The sequence below is a fragment of the Amblyraja radiata genome, chromosome 2, assembly GCF_010909765.2.
Source record: "Amblyraja radiata isolate CabotCenter1 chromosome 2, sAmbRad1.1.pri, whole genome shotgun sequence".
Classification (NCBI taxonomy): Eukaryota; Metazoa; Chordata; class Chondrichthyes; order Rajiformes; family Rajidae; genus Amblyraja; species Amblyraja radiata.
This window is the reverse complement of record NC_045957.1, coordinates 41874975-41900072: the sequence shown is the minus strand read 5'-3', so window position 1 is coordinate 41900072 and position 25098 is coordinate 41874975. Positions and strand designations below refer to the sequence as shown.

The following is a 25098-nucleotide window of genomic DNA, read 5'->3' as shown; positions in this document are numbered from 1 at the left end:
GGTATCCTTCTTTTAGAATAAACAGAGAATGAAGGTTATACATTTATATCTTTTGGCAGACCATGATGGTTGAGATGTTTTAATTCATGAATTAACATAGTTAATAGTGTTTACTTTAATTATTTAAAACAACCTTAATGTCAGACACATTTAGAAAAAGTTACACAGCTTCATGGATTTGTCAGGAAGTGAGGATCAGATCCTGCCAGACATATCAGGCCATTCAAAGGGCAGGTTATTGTGATAACTACCCATCCCACACTCTATCTTTATTCTCCCACATTGGTCCGACAATGCTCAATGTGAGCTTGAAAAGAGCACTTCATCTTCAAACTAGGTACGTTTCAACCACCAAGAGTTTATATTGGATGATTTCAGCCCTTTTCATCCCTCTCCCCCCAGACTTCTTGTTTCAATTTGTTTCATTTTTCTTTAATGGCATCTTTTAAAGGTAATTGTTATCCATAAAACATTGGTCTGACATTCCCTCTGTGCATCTTCACTCCCTCCCCTTTCTGCAACTTACAACACACTTGTTTTCTCATGTTTCTAATTCTGATGAAGGGTTATTGACCTGAAACATTGGCTCACTTTCTTTCCTCGCTGTTGCTGCTTGACCTGCTGAGTGCTTCCAACATTCTCTGTTTTGGATTTCCTGCATCTGCAATTTTTTATTCAGGCAGAATTATTTGATCTGCTGCTTAATTCCATATGGAGTGATGCCACTAGATGGCGCTGCTGGTGAATTAATTTGTTTGTTTTCTTCCATGTAGATCCAGGAACTGCAGGTCTGCAAACTAATTTAATGTGAGCAAAATAAAGCCAAATCCACCAGAAACTGTAGGAAGGAACTGCTGCTGCTGGTTTAAACCAAAGATAGATACAAAATGCTGGAGTAACTCAATGGAGAAGCAGCATCCCTGGAGAGAAGGAATAGATGACGTTTTGGGTCTCAACCTGAAACATCATCTATTCCTTCTCTCCAGAGATGATGCCTGTCCTGCTAAGTTACTCTAGCAGTTTGTGTCTACCACCAGAAAATGTTGTTGATTGTGGTGTCCCATGTCAAGTGAATATCCTTGCCTGCCATTTTAATTACAGTGCCCTCCATAATGTTTGGGACAAAGACCCATCATTTATTTATTTGCCTCTGTATTCCACAATTTGAGATTCGTAATAGGAAAAAAATCACATGTGGTTAAAGTGCACATTGTCAGATTTTGATAAAGGCCAATTTTATACATTTTGGTTTCACCATGTAGAAATAACAGCAGGGTTTATACATAGCCCCCGTCATTTCAGGGCACGTTCTCTAATGTTTGGGACACATGGCTTCACAGACGTTTTTAATTGCTCAGGTGTGTTCAATTGCCTCCTTAATGCAGGTATAAGAGAGCTCTCAGCACCTAGTCTTTCCTCCAGTCTTTCCATCACTGTTGGAAACTTTTATTGCTGTTTATCAAAATGAGGACCAAAGTTGTGCCAATGAAAGTCAAAGAAGCCATTATTGGACTGAGAAACAAGAATAAAACTGTTAGAGACATCAGCCAAACCACAGGCTTACCAAAATCAACTGTTTGGAACATCATTAACAAGAAAGAGAGCACTGGTGGTCTTACTAATCGCAAATGGACTGGCAGGGCAAGGAAGACTTCCACAGCTGATGACAGAAGAATTCTCTCTTTAATAAAGAAAAATCCCCAAACATCTGTCCGACAGATCAGAAACACTCTTCAGGAGTCAAGTGTGGATTTGTCAATGATCCACTGTCCTCAGAAGACTTCATGAACAGAAATACAGAGGCTACATTGCAAGATGCAAAGCACTGCAAAAACAGGATGGCCGGGTTACAGTTTGCCAAGAAGTACGTAAAAGTGCAACCACCGCAGTTCTGGAAAAAGGTCTTGTGGACAGATGAGATGAAGATTACCTTGTATATGAGTGGTGGAGAGAGCAAAGTATGGAGGAGAGAAGGAACTGCTCAAGATCCAAAGCATACCACCTCATCTGTGAAACACAAGGCTGGGGGTGTTATGGCCGGGGCATATATGGCTGCTGAAGGTACTGGCTCACTTATCTTCATTGATGATACAACTGCTGATGGTAGTAGCATAATGAATTCTGAAGTATACAGACACATCATATCTGCTCATGTTCAAACAAATGCCTCAAAACTCATTGGCCGGCGGTTCATTCTACAGCAAGACAATGATCCCAAACATACTGCTAAAGCAACAAAGGAGTTTTTCAAAGCTAAAAAATGGTCTTCTTGAGTGGCCAAGTCAATCACTCGATCTGAACCCAATTGAGCATGCCTTTTATATGCTGAAGAGATAACTGAAGGGTACTAGCCCCCAAAACACACAGCAGCTAAAAATGACTGCAATACAGGCCTGGCAGAGTGTTAATATGCAGGGGTTTGGATACTTTGGAAATGGCAGGTATCTGTGAGAAACTGGGCTTCACTGATGGCGACAATACATTGCAAGCTGCTAGAGACTCATGTGACCGAGTTGGCTGCAGTAAGTCTGGACCTCTGAAGAAGCCCCGGGAAGCTTCTGCCCTTGTGACCCACCTGTCGCCACCAAGTCTGGGTTCCTAAAGTGGTTTCTGTTAATGTTTCAGTACACTAATGCTTAATGCATGTCTGTGATTAGTTGGGGAAGCTCTATGTTTCTACTTTGTTTCGGTTCCTTCCCGCCGGTATTTGGGATTGGTCTAAGAGGGGTTACTCACCTAATGTGTACTTACTTTGTATTCTGTGTACTGAATAGGTGCAACGATTGTTATTTAGGGGTTGCCCGCCCCCTCTGTACTATTGTGCCGTTAATTTGTCCGCCACTGTATAGGGGTATAAAAGATCCGAGGCTGGCCCCGCGGTGCTGTATACAAATAAAGAAGGGTATGGTCTCCAGTGTTCAACTCCGTAGTTTTACTGAACCAGACTAGGGAGAGAGTATTAGATCCGCAATCAACAAGATCATCACCAGAGAAGACACCCAGCAACTGGTGATGTCCATGAATCACAGACTTCAACCAGTCATTGCATGCAAAGGGTATGCAACAAAATACTAAACAAGACTACTTTAATTTCCATGATATTGCTGTGTCCCAAACATTATGGTGCCCTGAAATGGGGAGACTATGTATAAACACTGCTGTAAGTTTCTACATGGTGAAACCAAAATGTATAAAAATGGCCTTTATTACAATCTGACAATGTGCACTTTAACCACATTATTTATTCTATAACAAATCTCAAATTGTGGAGTACAGAGGCAAATAAATAAACGATGGGTCTTTGTCCCAAACATTGTGGAGGGCACTGCAGAGCTCACTGTGGGGCAATCTGTACAATGCCAGCTGACCTCACCTTCCTGAACCTGTAGAAGCTGCAAGGGACTGCAGATACTGGTTTCCCAATGAAACACTTCAGTCTGAAGAAGGGCCTCAACCCAAATTGTCACCTATCCATATTTTCCAGCTGCCTGACCCGCTCAGTTACTCCAGCATTTTTGTGTCTTTCCTCAACATGTACTCCGCCCCATTTCTAACATTAACACACTTGTTCACATTTATGCCCTTCCGTCTTTTTAGAAATCACATTCACTGTCTTTGCCTACCTTAGATCCTCTCCAACCTCCACTGGTTTTTTGTCACACATAAAATCAGACAATATAGAAGGCCACCGTTCTGAGATTCATATTGTTAATTCGTACCCTGACTTCTGTGGCCATCCAGCCCCAACTCCTCTGATCATGTCTGGAACTACCCAAGAGAGAGAGATGTTACTAACTGGGAAGATTGACTGCCTATGTCAAACAAGAAGTCACAAGCCTGGGGGTAAAAATTGACAATCATCTTAAATTTAATCTCACATAAATAAGGTAACAAAGTGTGCTTTCTATCACCTCAGAAATATTGCTAAAGTATGGCCTTTCTTAACTCAACGTGACTGTAGAAAACATACATGCTTTCATATCAAGGGGACTTGATTTCTGTAATGCCTTATTTACCAGTCTGCCTTCAAAATCCATCAAGTTACAGCTCATTTAAAATACAGCAGCCCGGCTTTTAACAAATACCAAGTAAAGGAAGCATAATACTCCAGTGTTATACTACCTTCATTGGCTGTGAGATCCAGGATAGACTATAAATTCCTCCTTCTTGTCTGTAAATCCCTAAATGGCTTAGGAGCAGCATATTTTACAGTCCCTCCTTCCCTATGCCCCTACTCGAGCGCTCAGGTCTTCTGATGCCGGCCTGTAGCCTCTCAATGCCACGGCAATAAGAACATTTGTGAAGCAGCCTTTTTCAATTACGCCCCAAGCTGTGGAATACCCGACCCAGGGCTATGAGAGACACCCACAGTTGACATTTTTAAATGGCAGCTATAAACTTATATATGCAATCAAGCATTTAATTGTCTTCTGATGACATTGTAAAAATTACCTTTATTCTCTTGCATTTATCTCAGCACAGCCTTCAGCATCTTGTGTGCTCATATAGTATATGGGACTCTGTGTTTGACCTCAGTGTTTTTGCTTTGTGTCCTTTTACACTCTCAATTTTTTATTTTTTATTTTTAATTTTCATATTAATCTGTGCTATTAACTGTATGTCCTTACTGTTTTAAATTTGTATTTTTTTTAGACTTGTATTTTTGTGGAAAGCACTTTGGGTTGCATTTAATTGTATGAAAAGTCCTATACAAATAACGTTGTTATTATTATTATTATTATCATGTGTTAACATCATATTTATTCTAATGCTTGGGACTACCTTCATCATCTGAGTAGGAAGCACAATGTTATATGTTCTGCTATGGCAGGACACAGAGAGGGGGGAGATGGAGAGAGAGAGAAACGGGGGAGAGGGAGGGAGGGGGAGGGAGAGGGGGAGGGGGAGAGAGGGGAAGAGGGAGGGGAAAGAGAAAGGGAGAGATAAAGGTAGAGGTAGGGGTAGAGGTAGAGGGAGATGGAGAGGAGTGAATAAACGTATGCGGCTTGAATGAGCAAAATTAAATTGGTAAGGTAATTGACTGCATGACAGAAGGTATATGTCCCATTAGCTTTTAACTCAAACCTCTGTCAGAAGCTCCATCTTACACTGATGCAATGATTAAACAGAGCATGACTATCCTATTTATGAAGCCACTTGCCTTGAGTTATACTGTGCATATGCATCTGCAGAACAAAAAATGCATTGCAGCAACACTATTAAAGTACTATTAAAATTGTAGTAGTCATACATTCCAAATGTTTAAGTCGTATAAAATATAGGAAACAGAACAAAAATACAGAGAAGCACACCACACACAGCCACACATGCATTCTGAGAACAGGGCACATGAACTTCAAAGGAACAATGCCTACCTTGACATAAAACATTTTATTGATCCCTGGAGGAGAGAGTTAGCTGCTGGTGCATGCTGGCTAGACAGGTGCTTTTTACAGTTCATTCTGAGCACAGCAGGAAAAAGGTTATATTTTTCATGATGATTATTTTTCACTCCACAGATTCCTATTTACAAGTTTCCGAGATGACTAATTGAGCACCTTTCTGGAACTACTGATTTCTGGGCTCCAGCTGTGTTCATTATCAGCAAATAGCACGGTAAACTGTTGCACAAAAACTGCAGGTTCAAATAGGAATAAATAATAAAATTAGTTCCTGTGCTCAAATGAAAATTAAGTCATAACTAGTGGATTCCATCCCAATTGATTCTGGTAATGTTTGCATTCTGATTTGAATAACATGCACATAATTGATAGGTTGCATATGCATCTTGGCCCATTTATACCATGGCATAGGCATGCATGGGGCAAGGGGAGAGATTCATGTAGCTCATAATGTCCTAGTCAACACTGAACAGCCACAGTGGGAGTGATCAGGTTTGCGATCCTTGCTTGCACATCTGATGTGTGAAGATGGGATTGGGGTTCTGACATTAATGTGGAATGTGGGGGGAAAAGGATTGGGATTCCTTCGTAGTGCAATTGCAGTCAATACAAGTGGGGGGGGGGGGGGGGGGGGGGTTTAGGGCATCCCGATAGCAAGGACATTCGCAAGTTGGTGCATTGGGAGTAATAAAAAGGAACTGCAGATGCAGACTGGTCTGAAGAAGGGTCCAGAGCTAAATTGTCACGTTAATTTTCTCCAGACCCGCTGAGTTACTCCAGCACTTTGCGTCTACCATTGGTTTATTTGAAAGTTTGGCTGAAAGATGCAGCATGCACCTCAGCAAGTCTGGCTAAAGACTGGGTAGAGAGGAAATTATGGCAAGAGGTCAGAGCCAGGGATAACAAGTAACCATGCCAAGAAGATGGTCCGGGTTTTGCCTGCAACAGCATTGGTGGGTTGTTGGGGAGGGGATGGGATTGGATTGAAAGATGGCCTTACGGTCCATCAAGTTCATGCCGCTGATCAATCACCTATTCACACTCATTTTATGTTATTCCATTATTGCATTCACTCTCTACACACTCAGGGCGATTTACACTGGTCAATTATTCTACAAACCTGAATGTCTTTGGAATGCTGGAGGACACTGGAGCGCCAGGAGAAAATCCACATGGTCACAGGGAGAACGTGCAAACCCTATACAATCAGCATACAAGGGTAGAATTGAACTCGGATCTCTGGTGCTGTGAAGCAGCTGCTCAACCAGCTGCACCACCGTGCCACCCAGGGTCACAATTCAATGCTGTGACAAGGAAAACCCGGGAGGAAACCTGAAAAAAATATACTTAAAACCTAACTCAAGCAGATAGACACAATATGTTGGAATAACTCAGCAGGTCAGGCAGTATTTCTGAAGACCCTGAAGACTGGTCTGAAGAAGGGTCTCGACACAAAATGTCACCTATTGCTTTTCTCCAGAAATGCTGCCTGACCCACTGAGTTACTCCAGCATTTTGTGGTATATCTCTTGGTTTAAACCCGCATCTGCTGTTCCTTTCTACACCGTGTCAAGTAGGTCTGGACGGTGGTGAAAATGACACACTGACCTCTCTCACTGCTCTGGTCAATGTTGCAAATACAGTCAGGGTGATGCCATGAATTGCCTTTTTAAAAGTTTCCTTCCAAAGGATAAAATCCTGATCTGCTCATAATACCAGATTAACGGGGGGGACTTGGTGGGAGGGAAGCGGATCAGGTGGATAAGAGATTCCAATAAATTTAATTGCCTGCCCTCTGTTTTCCAGGAACACAGCTGGTGGTTGTTAGGCTGAGTCCACAGTGTTTCTGATGCCTCTTTAACATTTAAAGGAGAAATGCACTCTCATTGCTTGGGCAGCAGGTTGTATAGCACATGCACAGATCCTGCCCTGCATCTACGTGGAAGTTCTCCAGACAACCGCTGAACACCAATAACAAGATATTGCAGAGAAGGTCAAAGCTGAGAGCCAGAGTGCTCAAGAATGTCCGGTGACCACACCATCAAGATGATGAGAATGCCGCTTTTATATTCAATGACCATATGCCCACTTTCATCAGTTATCCCACACGCAATGCCCCACACTTCTCTTCAGTCTCTTTCAAGTATTGTCCTCTACATTTTTCTTATGAATTTACCAGTGTTTGCAAATCTCACAGTCCCTCATCTCACTTTTGACACATTACATACCAGGTGTTCTAATCTGGGTATTTACCCTTCAATAGGTAAAGGACTATCATTAGCCCATTTCATTTATTTATTTAATTGTCCATGGATAGGTTGCAGGTTGGCAGCACCTGCATTTGTTGTACATCCTTGAACTAACAGTTGCTCCTTGCTCCTTGAACTGACAGTTCCGATGTAAGAAGGCAGTAAAGAATAACCCACATTGTTGCAGAGATAGGTTTCGGTCAGATTTCCCACTGATGGGCTAGATCAGTGTTTTATGACAAACCCGGAGTGGAGGAAGTTTCACTGACTCTCCATCTGTTTTGTTTGCCGTATTTGAATAAGGTCAAAGACTTGAGTTCCAAGGTTCAATGAAATATCTTGGCAAAGCTCAGTTTGAGAACAATTGTATTCAGATCAAAATCCCAAACACAAGGCAAAAGAAAAATTGCTGTTGAACTCATTAGTTAGTGCCTGTAGTAACACTCAGAACAGAGAGTTCTGTTGGTAGTATGTTGTCATATTCTGCAGAGCTGCATCTAGTACGGTCTCAATCTGGCTGAAGTCTGAGGATTGCGTTGTGATGCATAAGTCATCGGCATACAGAAACCCCCTAGTTTTCGGGGTGATGGGTTGGTCATTGATGCATATATTAACAAATGTTGGGGCAAGGACACTTCCCTGTGGTAGACCATCATGACAGAATCCTCCTCGTGGCGATCCCCGAAAAGGACATAGAAACATAGAAAATAGGTGCAGGAGTAGGCCATTCGGCCCTTCGAGCCTTCACCGCCATTCAATATGATCATGGCTGATCATCCAACTCAATATCCTGTACCTGCCTTCTCTCCATACCCCCTGATCCCTTTAGCCACAAGGGCCAAATCTAACTCCCTCTTAAATATAGCCAATGAACTGGCCTCAACTACCTTCTGCGGCAGAGAATTCCAGAGATTCACCACTCTCTGTGCGAAAAATGTTTTTCTCATCTCGGTCCTAAAGGATTTCCCCCTTATCCTTAAACTGTGACCCCTTGTCCTGGACTTCCCCAACATCGGGAACAATCTTCCTGCATCTAGCCTGTCCAAACCCCTAAGAATTTTGTAAGTTTCTATAAGATCCCCCCTCAATCCTCTAATGACACAATGCACTCTGTAACGCGTCAGGTGACCAATTCTGTCAACATGTTAGATGACGTCAATGCCTTGCTGATATCTATATATACGTCTACAGCTCTGCCCTCGTCAACCTTTTAGGTCACATCTTCAAAAAACTGAATCAGATCTGTGAGACATAATCTCCCATGTACAAAGTCATGCTGACTACATATTCCTTGTACCGTTCCCGTACCAGACTGTGATGCAGCCCGTCAGCAGACTCTCGATGGTGCGATTGTAGAAGTTTGTGAGGATGCTGGCGTTCATGCCAAACTTCCTCAGTCTTCTCAGGAAAAAGAGCCGCTGGCGAGCTTTCTTAGTTACTGTGTCCGTGTGCAGTGTGCAGTGTCCAAGAGAGAAGTGCTCATCGAGCAACTTGAAGCTGCTGACCCTTTCAACCTTAGCATCACCGATGTGGATGAGGAGGTGTCCACTCCCCTTTTGTCTCCACAATCATCCCTTTAGTTTTGCTGACATTAAGAGAGAGGTTATTTTCCTGGCACCAGCTGTTTAGTGCCCTTACCTCCTCTCTATAGGCCATCTCATTATTGTCTGTGATGAGGCCCAGGACGGTCGTGTCGTCAGCAAACATTAAGATGATGTTGGAGCTGTGCGTAGCAGTACAGTCATGCGGGAACAGGGAGTACAGGAGAGGACTGAGCACACAGCCCTGCGGTGCGCCTGTGTTGAGGATCAGTGAGGAAGAGAATACTCCCTGTTCCCTCAGTATCCCTCAGAATACTCTCTAGTACCTTTTCGACCACACATGTTAGGCTCACTGACCAGTGATCCCCAGGCTTTTCCCTGCAGTCCTTGTTGAATTGAGACACACATTTGCCACCTTGCGTTCTGGCACCTCACCTGTTTTTCCACTCCAGTGTCCTTGGATGTCCCTGGTCAGGCCCGTGAGATTTTACTTCATTCATCATGACCTTCACACCGCCTCGACTGTAATATTGACTGCCCCAAGTAACCCAGTCCTCATGTCTTACTCCACAGTAAAAATAGAGGAAAAAAACTTATTGAGAACCATTCCCATCATCTGTGGGTCTACACACAATTCGCGTTTGATTCTTGTGGGATCCCATCTCGGGCCCTTTTTCCCTTTCTGATCTTATAATATCTCTTGGGATTATCTTTAATATTATCTGCCAGAGCTGTCTCCTGTCCCCTTTTTGCCCTCCTGATTTCCTTTTTTAGCTTGCCCTTGAGTTCCTGAAACTCCTCCAGAGGTACACTTGATCCCAGCTGCTTATACCTACTTCTTACTCTTGACCAGAGCCTCAATTTATCTCTTCATCCAAGCTTCCTTAAATACTCTGGGAATGAGGAGGTTAACATAACATATAACAATTACAGCACGGAAACAGGCCATCTCGACCCTTCTAGTCCGTGCCGAACACATAATCTCCCCTAGTCCCATATACCTGCGCTCAGACCATAACCCTCCATTCCTTTCCCATCCATATAACTATCCAATTTATTTTTAAATGATAAAAACGAACCTGCCTCCACCACCTTCACTGGAAGCTCATTCCACACAGCTACCACTCTCTGAGTAAAGAAGTTCCCCCTCATGTTACCCCTAAACTTCAGTCCCTTAATTCTCAAGTCATGTCCCCTTGTTTGAATCTTCCCTACTCTCAGTGGGAAAAGCTTTTCCACGTCAACTCTGTCTATCCCTCTCATTAAAAACCTCTATCAAGTCCCCCCTTAACCTTCTGCGCTCCAAAGAATAAAGCCCTAACTTGTTCAACCTTTCTCTGTAACTTAGTTGCTGAAACCCAGGCAACATTCTAGTAAATCTCCTCTGTACTCTCTCTATTTTGTTGACATCCTTCCTATAATTAGGCGACCAAAATTGTACACCATACTCCAGAATTGGCCTCACCAATGCCTTGTACAATTTTAACATTACATCCCAACCTCTATACTCAATGCTCTGATTTATAAAGGCCAGCACACCAAAAGCTTTCTTTACCACCCTATCTACATGAGATTCCACTTTCAGGGAACTGTGCACAGTTATTCCCAGATCCCTCTGTTCACCTACATTCTTCAATTCCCTACCATTTACCATGTACGTCCTATTTTGATTTGTCCTGCCAAGATATAGCACCTCACACTTATCAGCATTAAACTCCATCTGCCATCTTTCAGCCCACTCTTCCAACTGGCATAAATCTCTCTGTAGACTTTGAAACTCTACTTCATTACCCGCAACCCCACCTATCTTAGTATCATCTGCATACTTACTAATCCAATTTACCACACCATCGTCCAGATCATTGATGTACATGACAAACAACAGTGGACCCAACACAGATCCCTGTGGCACCCCACTCGTCACTGGCCTCCAACCTGACAAACAACCATCCACCATTACTCTCTGGCATCTCCCATTCAGCCACTGTTGAATCCATCTTGCTACTCCACCATTAATACCCAACCATTGAACCTTCTTAACCAACCTTCTGTGAGGAACCTTGTCAAAGGCCTTACTGAAGTCCATATACACAACATCCACTGCTTTACCCTCATCAATTTCCCGAGTAACATCTTCAAAAAATTCAAGAAGATTAGTTAAACATGACCTTCCAGGCACAAATCCATGTTGACTGTTCCTAATCAGACCCTGTTTATCCAGATGCTTATATATATTATATATATTATCTCTAAGTATTCTTTCCATTAATTTGCCCACCACTGACGTTCTGACAAACTAAAAGCAGGATTGCAGCAAAATTATTTTTACTCCATTCCCTTTTAACCAAGTTGGCCGATGCTGCAGGCCAGGATAGCTGGGGACAAAGCTCAGCAATTACTACTGATTGCAGAATTGATGAGGGATATCGAGCCAACAAGCAAATTAAATGGAGCAACTGATCTTGAAGTATGTGTAGATTTTGAGAAGGCAGAGAATATGTCCCTGAGGTTCTGGAAGGTGCACTTCCACTGCATCTGGTTGCTCAGACCCTCCTCCAGTTTCATGTTGCCTAAGCTATGGAGATCTTGGTGCCTGACATTCAAATATAGTCAGAGTGCTGCAGAGCTTCATGAAATACTTCATTAAATGATCTGCATTAAATTGATGTTGAGATGTTAGAGTTCAATTTTTGAAGAAGTAATATACAAATTCTAAATCAGATTTTCTTCACGTTTTAATAGATGCATGCACAAATAGAGGTGGACAAAATAAATCTCTCTTATCAGTTTGTTTTTAAACAGGAACAGAGGTATGAACAGTATTTTAGTACCAATGCACCTCGCCTAATGACAATGGCTGACTGGTATTAAAATGTTGTTCACAGCACATTGGTACAGAACTGTTCTAGGAAGCACGGCGAAGAAGCTGAAGAAGCAGTTCTGCGAATCTGCTGCAATTGTTGTTCTGCACTGTTCATTCTGCTGAGCAAAACAAAAACCCATATGTGCAGGAGCTCTTTGCACAAATTTGGCAAGTATCAGTACAATTGCATTTAAACACATTGAACATTTTAATCAATATACGTAGTACAATGTTAAAATCTTTCATCTTCTACTGCAAAGTATTAGCGATTATTCTTAATTTCTGCTCAAATTATTTTCTATCACAGAACATTTGTAGTTAAAGAATCCATATTGCATTGAACGTTGGCTTATTGTGCAGTGATATGAAGTATATGCTGAAGTTGACTGCATTTCAACGGTGAAGTGTGGCTAGTGACCATCCTCACTGTATATCGCACATCCATTGGTAGCCGTTAAAATTTAATTACACATCGTAATCCCCAAAATACTGCACATCCAAAAAATGCAACCTAGGGAGAAAGGAAATGTAATAATAAGTTCTACATTTAAGGCACCTGATTTAAAAACAATTAAGATTTTAGCAATGTTAGCAATGATTAGGCTGGTATAATTGCTTACTCAGCAAATGTTTGATATCATTTACTGTTGGCAACATCAGTAGAAAGGAATAAATGAACATGTCTCCCTTTCCATAATATATTTACAAGTGAATATAGGAACAATAGGAAATAGGAAGTGTGCCATTCAGCCCCTCCTGCCTGCCCTGCCACTGAATAAGATAACACCAGTAATCCCATATCCTTCATTGACTTACTATTGAAAGGTCAAATGGTCAGACAGAACCTCTCCAACTCTTAGATTCACCACAAGCTGGGTGAAGAAATGTTTTGTTTGTAATTTTGACATTTGATCCCAGATATCCCAGCCAGGGAAAACATCATTGCATGTAAAATTGTTAGAGAGCTGGACAGGGTATACATGAGAAAGATGCTTCAGCTGGTCAAAATATATTGGACTAAGGTCACAGTCTCATAACAGGGGGTAGCCTTGAAGGGTGAAAGAAGTTTCTTTACTCAGAAAGTGGTGAATCTTTTAAATTCTCCATCTGATATAACTGTGGAGGCCCATAGATTTGTTTCATTCAAAACCAAAATTAGAGGGATCAAGAAATATGAGGCGAGGGCAGGAGAATGGTGCAGAAGGTAAAAGATCTAGGTGATGGAGTAGACTTGGGTTCGAGTAACTCTTTTCTGCTCCTATTTCTTTACATGTTACCAACTATGCCCATGTAGTATTATACAGTGTAATATTTTGTACAATCCTTTAAAATTCAAGACCAGATAACCCCATCCTTTAAAATACTCATATCATCCCACAAATCAATTTGGTGCACCTTTGATGCAGCCCCCTTCCCGTGAAAGTTTATCATTCCTTAGGGTGGCAGTCTAGACCTTTACACATTATCCCAGATGAGGTCTCATCAGGGTACTTTATAATGGGAGTAAAATGTCTCTACTCTTACACTAGTTTCTGCAATATTGACCAATATATCAATTTGCCTTGAAATTTGCTTGCGTCATCTTCCAGTGATTTGTTTTCTAGGCATTGCAGTGCCTTCTCAACATAAACATCTTTCAATTTCTCATCATTTAAAAAATACTTTTTTATTATTGAACCAAAGTGCATGCCTTTACATTCTTCCAGATTATATACCATCTCCCATGCACGTATATTTATATAAATTGCCATTATTCCACTTAAGCCTTTCTGTATCTTTCCTCACTGCAACTCAACTTTATTTCACCAACAAATGTATGTATGATACACCTCACCATTCATTCAAATTATTCATTTATATTTAATATCCATTGAATCATTATGAACAGTTGGCATTCCAGCATTGTTCCTTGACACGCCACTCGTCACAATCTTCAAAATGAAAATAACCTGTTAATTCCTATAAAAGTACTCAAGCCGCTACCAAGCACTCTAATTTTGATCATCAATCTCTTGTAGGCCCCTTATTGATCATTTTGTGGAAACCCAAACACACATCAATTGGTTCACCATTATCTGTAATTTGGAAATTTAACAGATTTCATAAGTTCATGTTGTTCGCCCATGAAGGTACTGCCATATACTTTTTTCTCTTAACTCTACCTCATTCAGTTATCCCATTGTTGCACTTTAATAATTTTTCCCTTGCACCACTTCCTATTGCACTACACTCTTTGCACAATTATGCTGTTTTGCATTATTTGTTGTATTTGCTGTTGTAAATATCATTACCAGTTGTATTGTTTATTCAATAGACTTATGGCAAACAAGGAATTTCATTGCACCCTGGTTTATATGACATTAAATTATTCTGAATCTCCACCTGAATTATGTTACAATAACATGCCTGGCACATGTACAGTGGGGGGAGTGAATAGCATTTACCAGCAAACCAGTAACCTGCAACTCCACTGATGTCCCTACATTTTCCTGGATTCTCTGCAGCCCCAAACTATCAACTCTATCTTTGATTGTTGTCATCTTAAAATTCTGTGGGGGATTTGCCAGTCATCACTAAAGATGGTGCAATTAACTGTGAAGCGGCCTTTTCACGGGGCGAGTTGACGCAAGATGTCACCAGAGTGAAGAGGTCGTGGTCCAGCACGAGTCTCGCACGATATAACGGCAGTAGATAAAGAGTTCCCACGGTACTCGGCATTTCTGCTATTTGTGCGAGTGACTTGTCCGTTTCCCGACCTTTCCCGTTAAATCTTGAATGAACATTGTGAACTACACGTGACACAAATAATGTAACTTTTTTTTTCACACACTATATATATCCTCCCTTGGTTGAATTGGCTCATTTGGAGACATATTTTACTGTGTATGTGGGAGACACAGATGGACTGAGCACAGTCAGGGCCGGTTTTAAGCCGATTTGACCGATTGCCCCCAATTGGGCCCCGCGCCTAATGGGGTCCCCGCACTAATGTTCCGTATTTCGTACGGAAATACGAATTCTCCTTGTTAAATAAAGATTATATTTTTTAATTCGCCATGCGGATTTTTTTTTTAAACGACAATGTATAACAACCGCTGCATGGCCATCAGACACAAACGATTTGTTAACTAGTGCTGTTAGCAATTCTTAACATGAAGTTGTTAACAAGTTGTTATATCAATCTGCATCCATCCACATTCCTCAGTAAATGTTATTGTGTTTTGAATGAGTATTAATGACGCCGTGTTCCTTTTTATAAAATTCACGCGGCGTCATAAATACTTGTTTAAAACACAATTACATTTACTGAGGAATGTAGATCGATGACACATTGAGAATTTCTTTAAACTCACCATCATGAGTGAGGGCCCCGGACCGCGAGAAGGGGCTTCTTCCTGGTGGGCAGGTTAGTCATTCACCTACCGACCCACGTTGTGTCTCTCTGTGCTTTGCTCTCTCTCTCCCTCCTTCTCTCTCTCCCGCTCACCATCTCGTCTCTCTCTAGCTCTCCCACTCCCTCTCTATCACCCTGTCTCCTCAGCATTCCCGGAATCATTGACGTTTAGCGGTAGACAAAAATGCTGGAGAAACCCAGCGGGTGAGGCAGCCGCCTTGACCGCTGAGTTCCTCCAGCACTCTGTGTTTTTTGTTTGGCTCTGAAGTTGAAGGTGGCTCAGCGGGACGGGCATGGGCTCTGGGGAGAGGGTTGCGTTTCTGGTCGAGACCCGTCTTCAGACAATCACAAGTACTCTCACCGACGAGAGTTCAATTCAGTCTGAAGAAGGGTCTTCTCTCCAGAGTCTCCGCGCTGCCTGTCCTGCTGAGTTACTCCAGCTTTATGTCTATCTTCAATTTCAGAGAAATACAATTTCTCACGGGGGGCTTATAACGTCTCTAAACCCCTCTGGGACCCTCTGAACACCTCTAAACCCCGTCTATCCCCCCCCCCCCTATTTCCCTCTACAACACTTCTGAACACTTCTAAACCTATCTGAAGCCCTCTAAACATCTCTAAACCGTTTAAACCTCTCTAAACTAGGAGGCTACAAGGTGACTTGTATAGGCTGGGTGAGTGGGCAAATGCATGGCAGATGCAGTATAATGTGGATAAATGTGAGGTTACCCACTTTGGTGGCAAAAACAGGAAAGTAGACTTTTATCTGAATGGTGGCCGATTAGGCAAAGGGGAGATGCAACGAGACCTGGGTGTCATGGTACACCAGTCATTGAAAGTAGGCATGCAGGTGCAGCAGGCAGTGAAGAAAGCGAATGGTATGTTAGCATTCATAGCAAAATGATTTGAGTATAGGAGCAGGGAGGTTCTACTGCAGTTGTACAGGGTCTTGGTGAGACCACACCAGGAGTATTGCGTACAGTTTTGGTCTCCTAATCTGAGGAAATACATTCTTGCCATAGAGGGAGTACAGAGAAGGTTCACCAGACTGATTCCTGGGATGTCAGGACTTTCATATGAAGAAAGACTGGATAGACTCGGCTTGCACTCGCTAAAATTTAGAAGATTGAAGGGGGATCTTATAGAAACTTACAAAATTCTTAAGGAGTTGGACAGGCTAGATGCAGGAAGATTGTTCCCGATGTTGGGGAAGTCCAGAACAAGGGGTCACAGTTTAAGGATAAAGGGGAAATCTTTTAGGACTGAGATGAGAAAAACATTTTTTACACAGAGAGTGGTGAATCTCTGGAATTCCCTGGCACAGAATGTAGTTGAGGCCAGTTCGTTGGCTATATTTAAGAGGGAGTTAGATGTGGCCCTTGTGGCTAAAGGAATCAGGGGGTACGGAGAGAAGGCAGGTACAGGATACTGAGTTGGATGATCAGCCATGATCATATTGAATGGCTGTGCAGGCTCGAAGGGCCAAATGGTCTACTCCCGCACCTATTGTCTATGGTTCTATGACTGCGTCCAACTGCTGTCTGGTTCGTTGATCGGTTTGCTAGATGTGAACTATTTTGGGAGAGAAAAATGCTCACGGCAGACCAAACGTGTTAAACAGAAATTGGTCAGATATTGAGCTTTACACAGTGAGAAATCATGTGAAATAATCACTGAATTTTAAATGAATGTACCTGCATGTTATACTGTTTAGTTTGGAGATACAACCAGATAGTCTGGTTGATACAACCAGATTAGTTTGGAGATACAACCAGATAGTCTGGTTGATACAACCAGATTAGTTTGGAGATACAACCAGATCCACTGAGTTCGCACCGACCCGTGATTTTTGTTACAGATTTGACAATTTTGTTTGGCGGCCAATCAATCGTTGTCTCTAAGGGGGTTGCATCCAATCACCAACCAGCTTGCTTTAAAATTCCCGTCCAATCACAAATAGATCTCCTCCCGTCCAATCAGCCGCTGTCTCCAAGGGCATTGTGTCCAATCACATAATGCAGTTTAATGGTAATTAGCTGCTACGGTAAAGGTTGGAAGCAGCGGAGCTACTGACAGTGAAACGGGAGGGAGCAGGAGAGATTCACACAGTGTAGAATCCATCACACCCTAGTGTACAATTTCAAGTTCAAGTTAGTTTATTGTCATGTGTCCCTGTATAGGACAATGAAATTCTTGCTTTGCTTAAGCACACAGAAAATAGTAGGCATTTACTACAAAACAGATAAATGTGTCCATATACCATGATATAAATATATACACACATGAATAAATAAACTGATAGTGCAAATAACAGAAAGTGGTTGGTAATAATCAGAGTTTTGTCCGAGCCAGGTTTAATAGCCTGATGGCTGAGGGGAAGTAACTATTCCTGAACCTGGTTATTGCAGTCTTCAGGCTCCTGTACCTTCTACCTGAAGGTAGCAGGGAGATGAGTGTGTGGCCAGGATGGTGTGGGTCTTTCATGATACTGCCAGCCTTTTTGAGGCAGCGACTGCGATAGATCCCCTCGATGGAAGGAAGGTCAGAGCCGATGATGGACTGGGCAGTGTTTACTACTTTTTGTAGTCTTTTCCTTTCCAGGGCGCTCAAATTGCCGAACCAAGCCACGATGCAACCGGTCAGCATGCTCTCGACTGTGCACCTGTAGAAGTTAGAGAGAGTCTTCCTTGACAATCCGACTCTCCGTAATCTTCTCAGGAAGTAGAGGCGCTGATGTGCTTTTTTGATGATTGCATTAGTGTTCTCGGACCAGGAAAGATCTTCAGAGATGTGCACGCCCAGGAATTTGAAGCTCTTGACCCTTTCAACCATCGACCCGTTGATATAAATGGGGCTGTGGGTCCCCCTCCTACTCCTTCCAAAGTCCACAATCAGTTCCTTGGTTTTGCTGGTGTTGAGGGCCAGGTTATTGCGCTGGCACCATATGGACAGTTGCTCGATCTCTCTTCTGTACTCTGACTCATCCCCATCAGTGATACGCCCCACAATAGTGGTGTCGTCAGCGAACTTGATGATGGAGTTCGCACTGTGGTTCGCTACGCAGTCATGGGTATAGAGTGAGTACAGCAGGGGCTGAGCACGCAGCCTTGAGGTGCTCCCGTGCTGATTGTTATTGAGGCTGACACATTTCCACCAATACGAACAGACTGTGGTCTGTGGACGAGGAAGTCGAGGATCCAGTTGCAGAGGGATGCGCAGAGACCCAGTTCTGCGAGTTTGGTAACCAGTTTGGAGGGGATGATTGTGTTAAATGCCGAGCTGTAATCAATGAATAACAGCCTGACATATGAGTTTTTGTTGTCCAAGTGGTCCAGTGCGGAGTGGAGGGCCAGCGAGATCGCATCCACCGTTGATCTGTTGTGGCGGTACGCGAACTGCAGTGGGTCCAGGTTTTTGTCGATGTAGGAGTTGATTTGCTCCATGATCAACCTCTCAAAGCACTTCATCACCACCGGCGTTAGTGCCACTGGTCGATAGTCATTGAGGCATGTCACCTTACTCTTCTTGGGCACCGGTATAATTGATGCCCTTTTAAAGCAGGTGGGGACCTCAGACCTCAGAAGTGAGAGATTGAAAATGTCCGTAAAAACTCCCGCCAGTTGGTCCGCACAGGTTTTTAGAACACGGCCCGGTATACCATCAGGACCAGGTGCTTTTCGGGGGTTCACCCCTCTGAAGGATTTCCTGACATCGGCCTCTGTGACTGAGACTGAAATGCCATCGCAGCGAATGGGGGATCGGGAAGGCACATCAGTATTCTCCCTGTCAAAGCGTGCGTAAAACGCATTGAGCTCGTCAGGGAGTGATGTTACACCGGCATTCGAGCTGCCTCCTGGTTTTGCCTTGTAGGAGGTGATTGCATTCAGACCCTGCCACAGCTGCCGAACATCTGTCTCGTCCTCCAGTTTGGAGCAGAAGTCCCTTTTGGCCTTTCTGATGGCCTTACCAAGGTCGTATCTGGTCTTCATGTAGGCCACTGTATCATCGGAGGTGAATGCCCTGTGTCTGGACTTCAGGAGAGTGCGGATCTCAAAGTTCATCCAAGGTTTCTGATTGGGAAACACTCGGAAGGTTTTTGTAGGGATGCAGTCCTCCACACATTTCTTTATGAAGTCTGTAACGACTGTGGCATATTCGTTCAAGTCCGTTGCCGAGTCCTTGAACATTGCCCAGTCTACAGACTCCAAACAGTCCTGGAGTTGTTCTTCTGCCCCCCCCGACCAGCTCTGTGCTGTCCTCACTTCTGGGGGTGCGCTCTTTAATTGCTGCTTGTAGGCAGGAAGAAGCAGCACCGCGGTATGGTCGGATTTACCGAAGTGAGGGCGAGGGATAGAACGATAGGCATTCTTGATGGTGGTGTAGCAGTGGTCGAGGGTGTTAGGTCCTCTGGTGCAGCAGGAGACATGTTGGTGGAAGTTGGGGAGTGATTTCTTGAGGTTCGCCTTATTGAAGTCCCCAGCAATGGTGGTAAATGCCTCGGGGTAAGACGTCTGGTGTTTGTTGACCACGGCCTGCAGCTCCTCCAGTGCCAGATGGACGTCTGCCTGGGGTGGGATGTAGACCGCGGTCAGTATAACGGAGGTGAATTCTCTCGGGAGGTAGAAGGGACGGCACTTCACCGCCAGATGTTCGAGGTGTGGAGAGCAGGAGTTGGACAGGACTGCCACGTCGGAACACCACGCAGAGTTGACCATGAGGCAGACGCCCCCTCCTCTCCCTTTCCCAGATGCCAGGGTACGGTCCATGCGGTGGATGGAGAACCCTTCAGGCTGGACCGCTGAGTCTGGGGAGCTGGGGGTGAGCCATGTCTCTGTGAAACAGAACACAGAGCATTCCCTCAGCTCCCTTTGATAAAGCAGTCTTGCCCTTAAGTCCTCCACTTTGTTTTCAAGGGACTGTACATTAGCCAGTAGGATAGTAGGGAGAGGGGGCCGGAGGCCTCTGCGCTTCATTCTGACCTGAAGTCCTGCCCGACGGCCACGTATTTTCACATGTACTTCTTTGAGAGATACAGGTCGGAGTCCTCGGGTCCAGGGGTCCGGAACGCTACCAATCAATGTTGTACAGAGACCCGTGTAAGGAGTGAACTGTACATGCTGGTTTAAACCGAAGACAGACACAAAAAGCTGGAGTAACTCAGCGAGTCAAGCAGCATCTCTGGAGAAAAAAAGCTGATGTTTCGGGACGAGACACATCTTCAGACTCAATTCCGATTAGGCTGTCTGAAAAAGGGTTCCGGTGTTGGGGGAGTCCAGAACCAGGGTCCCAGTTTTACAGTCTACCGTGGGAACTCTTTAACTCAGTAAAGTAAAGTAGCCTTTATTGTCATATCAGCGCACAGGCAGCAGTTGACTGTTGCTCTATTCAGTTTCCCAGGGGGTCGGGACGGGACTGGAGTTGGGAGAGAAAGGTGGGGGAGTCGAGGGAGAGGAGGGGGAGACAGAAGGGGGTGTCTTCATTTACTGACGGCGGGTGTCTGTCACTGAAACAGGCAGGTGAGATTTCACATCCACCTTGTGTGTGCCTCTCTCTCTGACCGAGGTACTGTGCTCAGGGCCGGTGCTAGGAATTGCGGGGCCCAATTAGAAAACTGATGGCGGGGCCCCTACTCTCAGGGCCGGCCTTAGGGGGTGCGGGGCCCAATTGGGAACAATTTTGGTGAACCCCAGATTCCCAGCCAAGGTGTGTCAGCCCAGTTATTTAGTATATATTATGTCCAGAACCTGCCTGTTTCAGTGACAGACACCCGCCGTCAGTAAATGAAGACACCCCCTTCTGTCTCCCCCTCCTCTCCCTCGACTCCCCCACCTTTCTCTCCCAACTCCAGTCCCGTCCCGACCCCCTGGGAAACTGAATAGAGCAACAGTCAACTGCTGCCTGTGCGCTGATATGACAATAAAGGCTACTTTACTTTACTGAGTTAAAGAGTTCCCACGGTAGACTGTAAAACTGGGACCCTGGTTCTGGACATAATATATACTAAATAACTGGGCTGACACACCTTGGCTGGGAATCTGGGGTTCACCAAAATTGTTCCCAATTGGGCCCCGCACCCCCTAAGGCCGGCCCTGAGAGTAGGGGCCCCGCCATCAGTTTTCTAATTGGGCCCCGCAATTCCTAGCACCGGCCCTGAGCACAGTACCTCGGTCTTACTGTGTGTGGGAGAGGGGGAGAAAGAGACGTACACTCACAGAGGCAGAGTCTCTCAGCCTGTGTAAGAGGGAGGGAGAGAGAGAGAAAGGCACACACAAGGTGGATGTGAAATCTCACCTGCCTGTTTCAGTGACAGACACCCGCCGTCAGTAAATGAAGACACCCCCTTCTGTCTCCCCCTCCTCTCCCTCGACTCCCCCACCTTTCTCTCCCAACTCCAGTCCCGTCCCGACCCCCTGGGAAACTGAATAGAGCAACAGTCAACTGCTGCCTGTGCGCTGATATGACAATAAAGGCTACTTTACTTTACTGAGTTAAAGAGTTCCCACGGTAGACTGTAAAACTGGGACCCTGGTTCTGGACTCCCCCAACACCAGAACCCTTTTTCAGACAGCCTAATCGGAATTGAGTCTGAAGATGTGTCTCGTCCCGAAACATCAGCTTTTTTTCTCCAGAGATGCTGCTTGACTCGCTGAATTACTCCAGCTTTTTGTGTCTGTCTTCGGTTTAAACCAGCATGTACAGTTCACTCCTTACACGGGTCTCTGTACAACATTGATTGGTAGCGTTCCGGACCCCTGGACCCGAGGACTCCGACCTGTATCTCTCAAAGAAGTACATGTGAAAAATTTCTCACGGACCATAAAAATGCGTAACCTTTCAGTAAATCCCCTTTTAAAGTCCCTTTTAAAGATTATAGTTATTTTCTTGAACTCATTAACATAACTCATGAATAAGTTGATGTCCATATGCGGATGCAAATCTTTATTTTTATTTATTTTTTAAATTCAATCCCACATAAGATAATTTTTACTCACCTTCTGTCCCCTCTGTCCAGCTTCCGGGTTCACCGTTCGCAGGAGTTCCCACAGGTACCCGCAAGAGTTATTACGGATATCGCACTGGCCACTACGTTCATATAATGTTGCAATACTCAACCACAAGTGTACAAGTCACTCTTGGAGAAATTCAAACTTTCTTGAATTTTCTCCCGAGTGACCAAGTTACACGATGACCTGCCGTTAGCGCTACGGTGGTCCACAGTGGTCCACGAATGCCGCACTGTTATCGCACGAGGTTCCCACGATGTTAAACTCCGGGTTAACTCTTGCGTCAAATCGCCCCGTGAAAAGGCCGCTTGACTTTCTGATGCAGCTAAACAGCAGAGATAGACAAGGTCCATATGAGCAAAGGCTACTGGACCTATGAACAGTCCTGGGGCAGGAAACAAATGTGTGGGCCAGAATTACATCACTTCAAGTTATGCTAAATTTGTACCTTGGTTAGCATTCCATTTCATGGTACATATGATGAGAGATTTTCCCCTCTAACTTGGGAATAATGGGATGGAAATGTGGTTAACATTAAATTCAACTTTTACTTATACTTTGAAAAATATTAATTCAATGGCTGAAGCTTGAATCATTCAAAACCTGGAAATTATATGATCTGGTTTGGAATTAAACTGTAAATATAGAGCTCATGTTTTATAACACGTGCATGGAAACAATAGAGACACGGGGAACTGCAGATCCCGGTTTACAAAAAGAGGACACAAAGTGCTGGAGTAACTCAGCAGGTCAGGTGGTAGCATTTCAGGAGAAAATGCAGAGGCAATGTTCTTTTCAGTCCTGATCCAAAAACGCACCAATCTGTTTCCTCCAGAGATGTTGGCTGACCTGCTGAGTTACTACAGTCTTTTATTGTAAATAAGCTAGATCTTGATTCTGAAGGGCATTACCAAAACCTTCTCTTCCAGTGATAACATCCTCGGATTACCACTGACTGGAAACTTGGCCCATATATTCATAAGTTATTGGCCCATCAACTCTCCTCTTGCATTCAATCATGGCTGATCTATTTTTCCCTCTCAACACCATTCTCCTGCCTTCTCCCCAGAACCCGACACACACAAAAATACTGAAAAAAAGAATGCCAAGAAATAAAAATAAGACCAACAAAATAAATGTGTGCTACAAGAATATGTCAGAGGCTGCGTAGTTTGCAGTGTGATTCATTTCCCAACATCAGAAATGCCTTTTTTCCATCTACAATATTCAAGAGGTTCAACACCATCCAGTACAAAGCAGCCCACTTTATTGGAGTTTCCTAAACATTTCCTCTTTCCAACACATGGATCACCACTGCCTGCTCAAGGATCACCATGATGGATAAATGTACACTAGATCTCTCCATAATGTCCAAATAATTAAATACATCATTAAGTGGGTTAATAAGGTGACTTCAACATATTGCCTTGTGTACTCTACCCACTCATTCCCCATCTCTCACCATTTTAGCACCTTCCAGGAAGCTTTAAAGCCCATAATTTAACATAACAGGCTGCTATGAGTCGCAGTATTATTAGTGAACATAGTTTTGGAGAGGGATGGGAAGAGGAGGATATAGGGGCCAGGGAACTCTGAATACACTGATAGAATGGAATACAATAAATTTGATAGCAAAAAACAGCATTATTATTTTGCTATTGCCCAGCACTTGCATAATATTTCCTGGTGGCTCTTCTTTTATCCCTTCATTGATATACTCAGATATCAGAAATATTTTGTTCAGAACCATCACTGTTAACTGATCCCTGTCTATAGTCTGAGTCTATGTGGATCCAAGGGAAACTGCAAGTCCTCATTCACTGCAAGGTGGGCACTACATACCCTGTCTACTCTTTGGTCAGCATTCTGCTATTTCTGTACGTGAGATTAGTTTACATTCTTCATCATCGGCAGTATTGTATCAATTTAGCAGACTACACACCAAGCCAAATGCAGAGCTCTCTTTTGCTGTCTATCAGAGAGTGTTGGACTCTGTGCACTTTGCTGTTCTCTGGAACTGATTTATTCCATGCAAAAGACGTAAATGTTACATGGTGAGAAATGCTTTGAATCGATGATTTTCCTGTGTCTGACACAAAGCATTTTCCAGTCAGGTCACAGGTGCAACTACTTTGGAGGTGGGAGCAAAGCAGGTGTTTGGAATGATCGGAAATATATTCATCAAATTTATTTTGTAAGGTTGACAAAACCAGCTTATCCCATTCTTCCGCAAGAAAATCCTGAAAATGTGTCTTTCAAGTCTTTAGAGGAATGATTCTAACCTTGCACATCCCATGGCAATTAACTGGCAGCACGGTAGTACAGCGGTAGAGTGGCTGCATTACAGCGCCAGATACCTGGGCTCGATCCTGACTACAGGTGCTGTCTGTACAGAATTTATACTTTCTCCCCGTGACCTGTGTGAGTTTTCTCCGGGAGCTCCGGTTTCCTCCCACACTCTGAAGATGTACATTTTTGTAGGTTAATTGTCTTGGTAAAGTTGTCCCTCGTGTGTCTAGGATAGTGTTATTGTGTGGGGATTGCTGGTCGGCGCAGACTCGGTGGGCCGAAGGGCCTGTTTCCACACTGTATCTCTAAACTAAATTAAACTAGACTAATGCTCCACTTTCTTTATTTTGCTTTAC

The 25098-nt window shown here is 43.7% G+C and overlaps 1 protein-coding gene across 1 annotated transcript in view; it reads right to left on the bottom strand.

The window, feature by feature from the left end:
* Window positions 1-11912: 11912 nt before the first annotated feature.
* Window positions 11913-25098, bottom strand: part of agmo (alkylglycerol monooxygenase) — a 340436-nt gene continuing 327250 nt past the window's right edge. Inside the window, exon 13 of the mRNA XM_033045572.1 lies at window positions 11913-12566. Coding sequence (XP_032901463.1) covers window positions 12510-12566 — 57 coding nt within the window. The 3' untranslated portion in view covers window positions 11913-12509. The remainder of the gene's footprint in view (window positions 12567-25098) is intronic.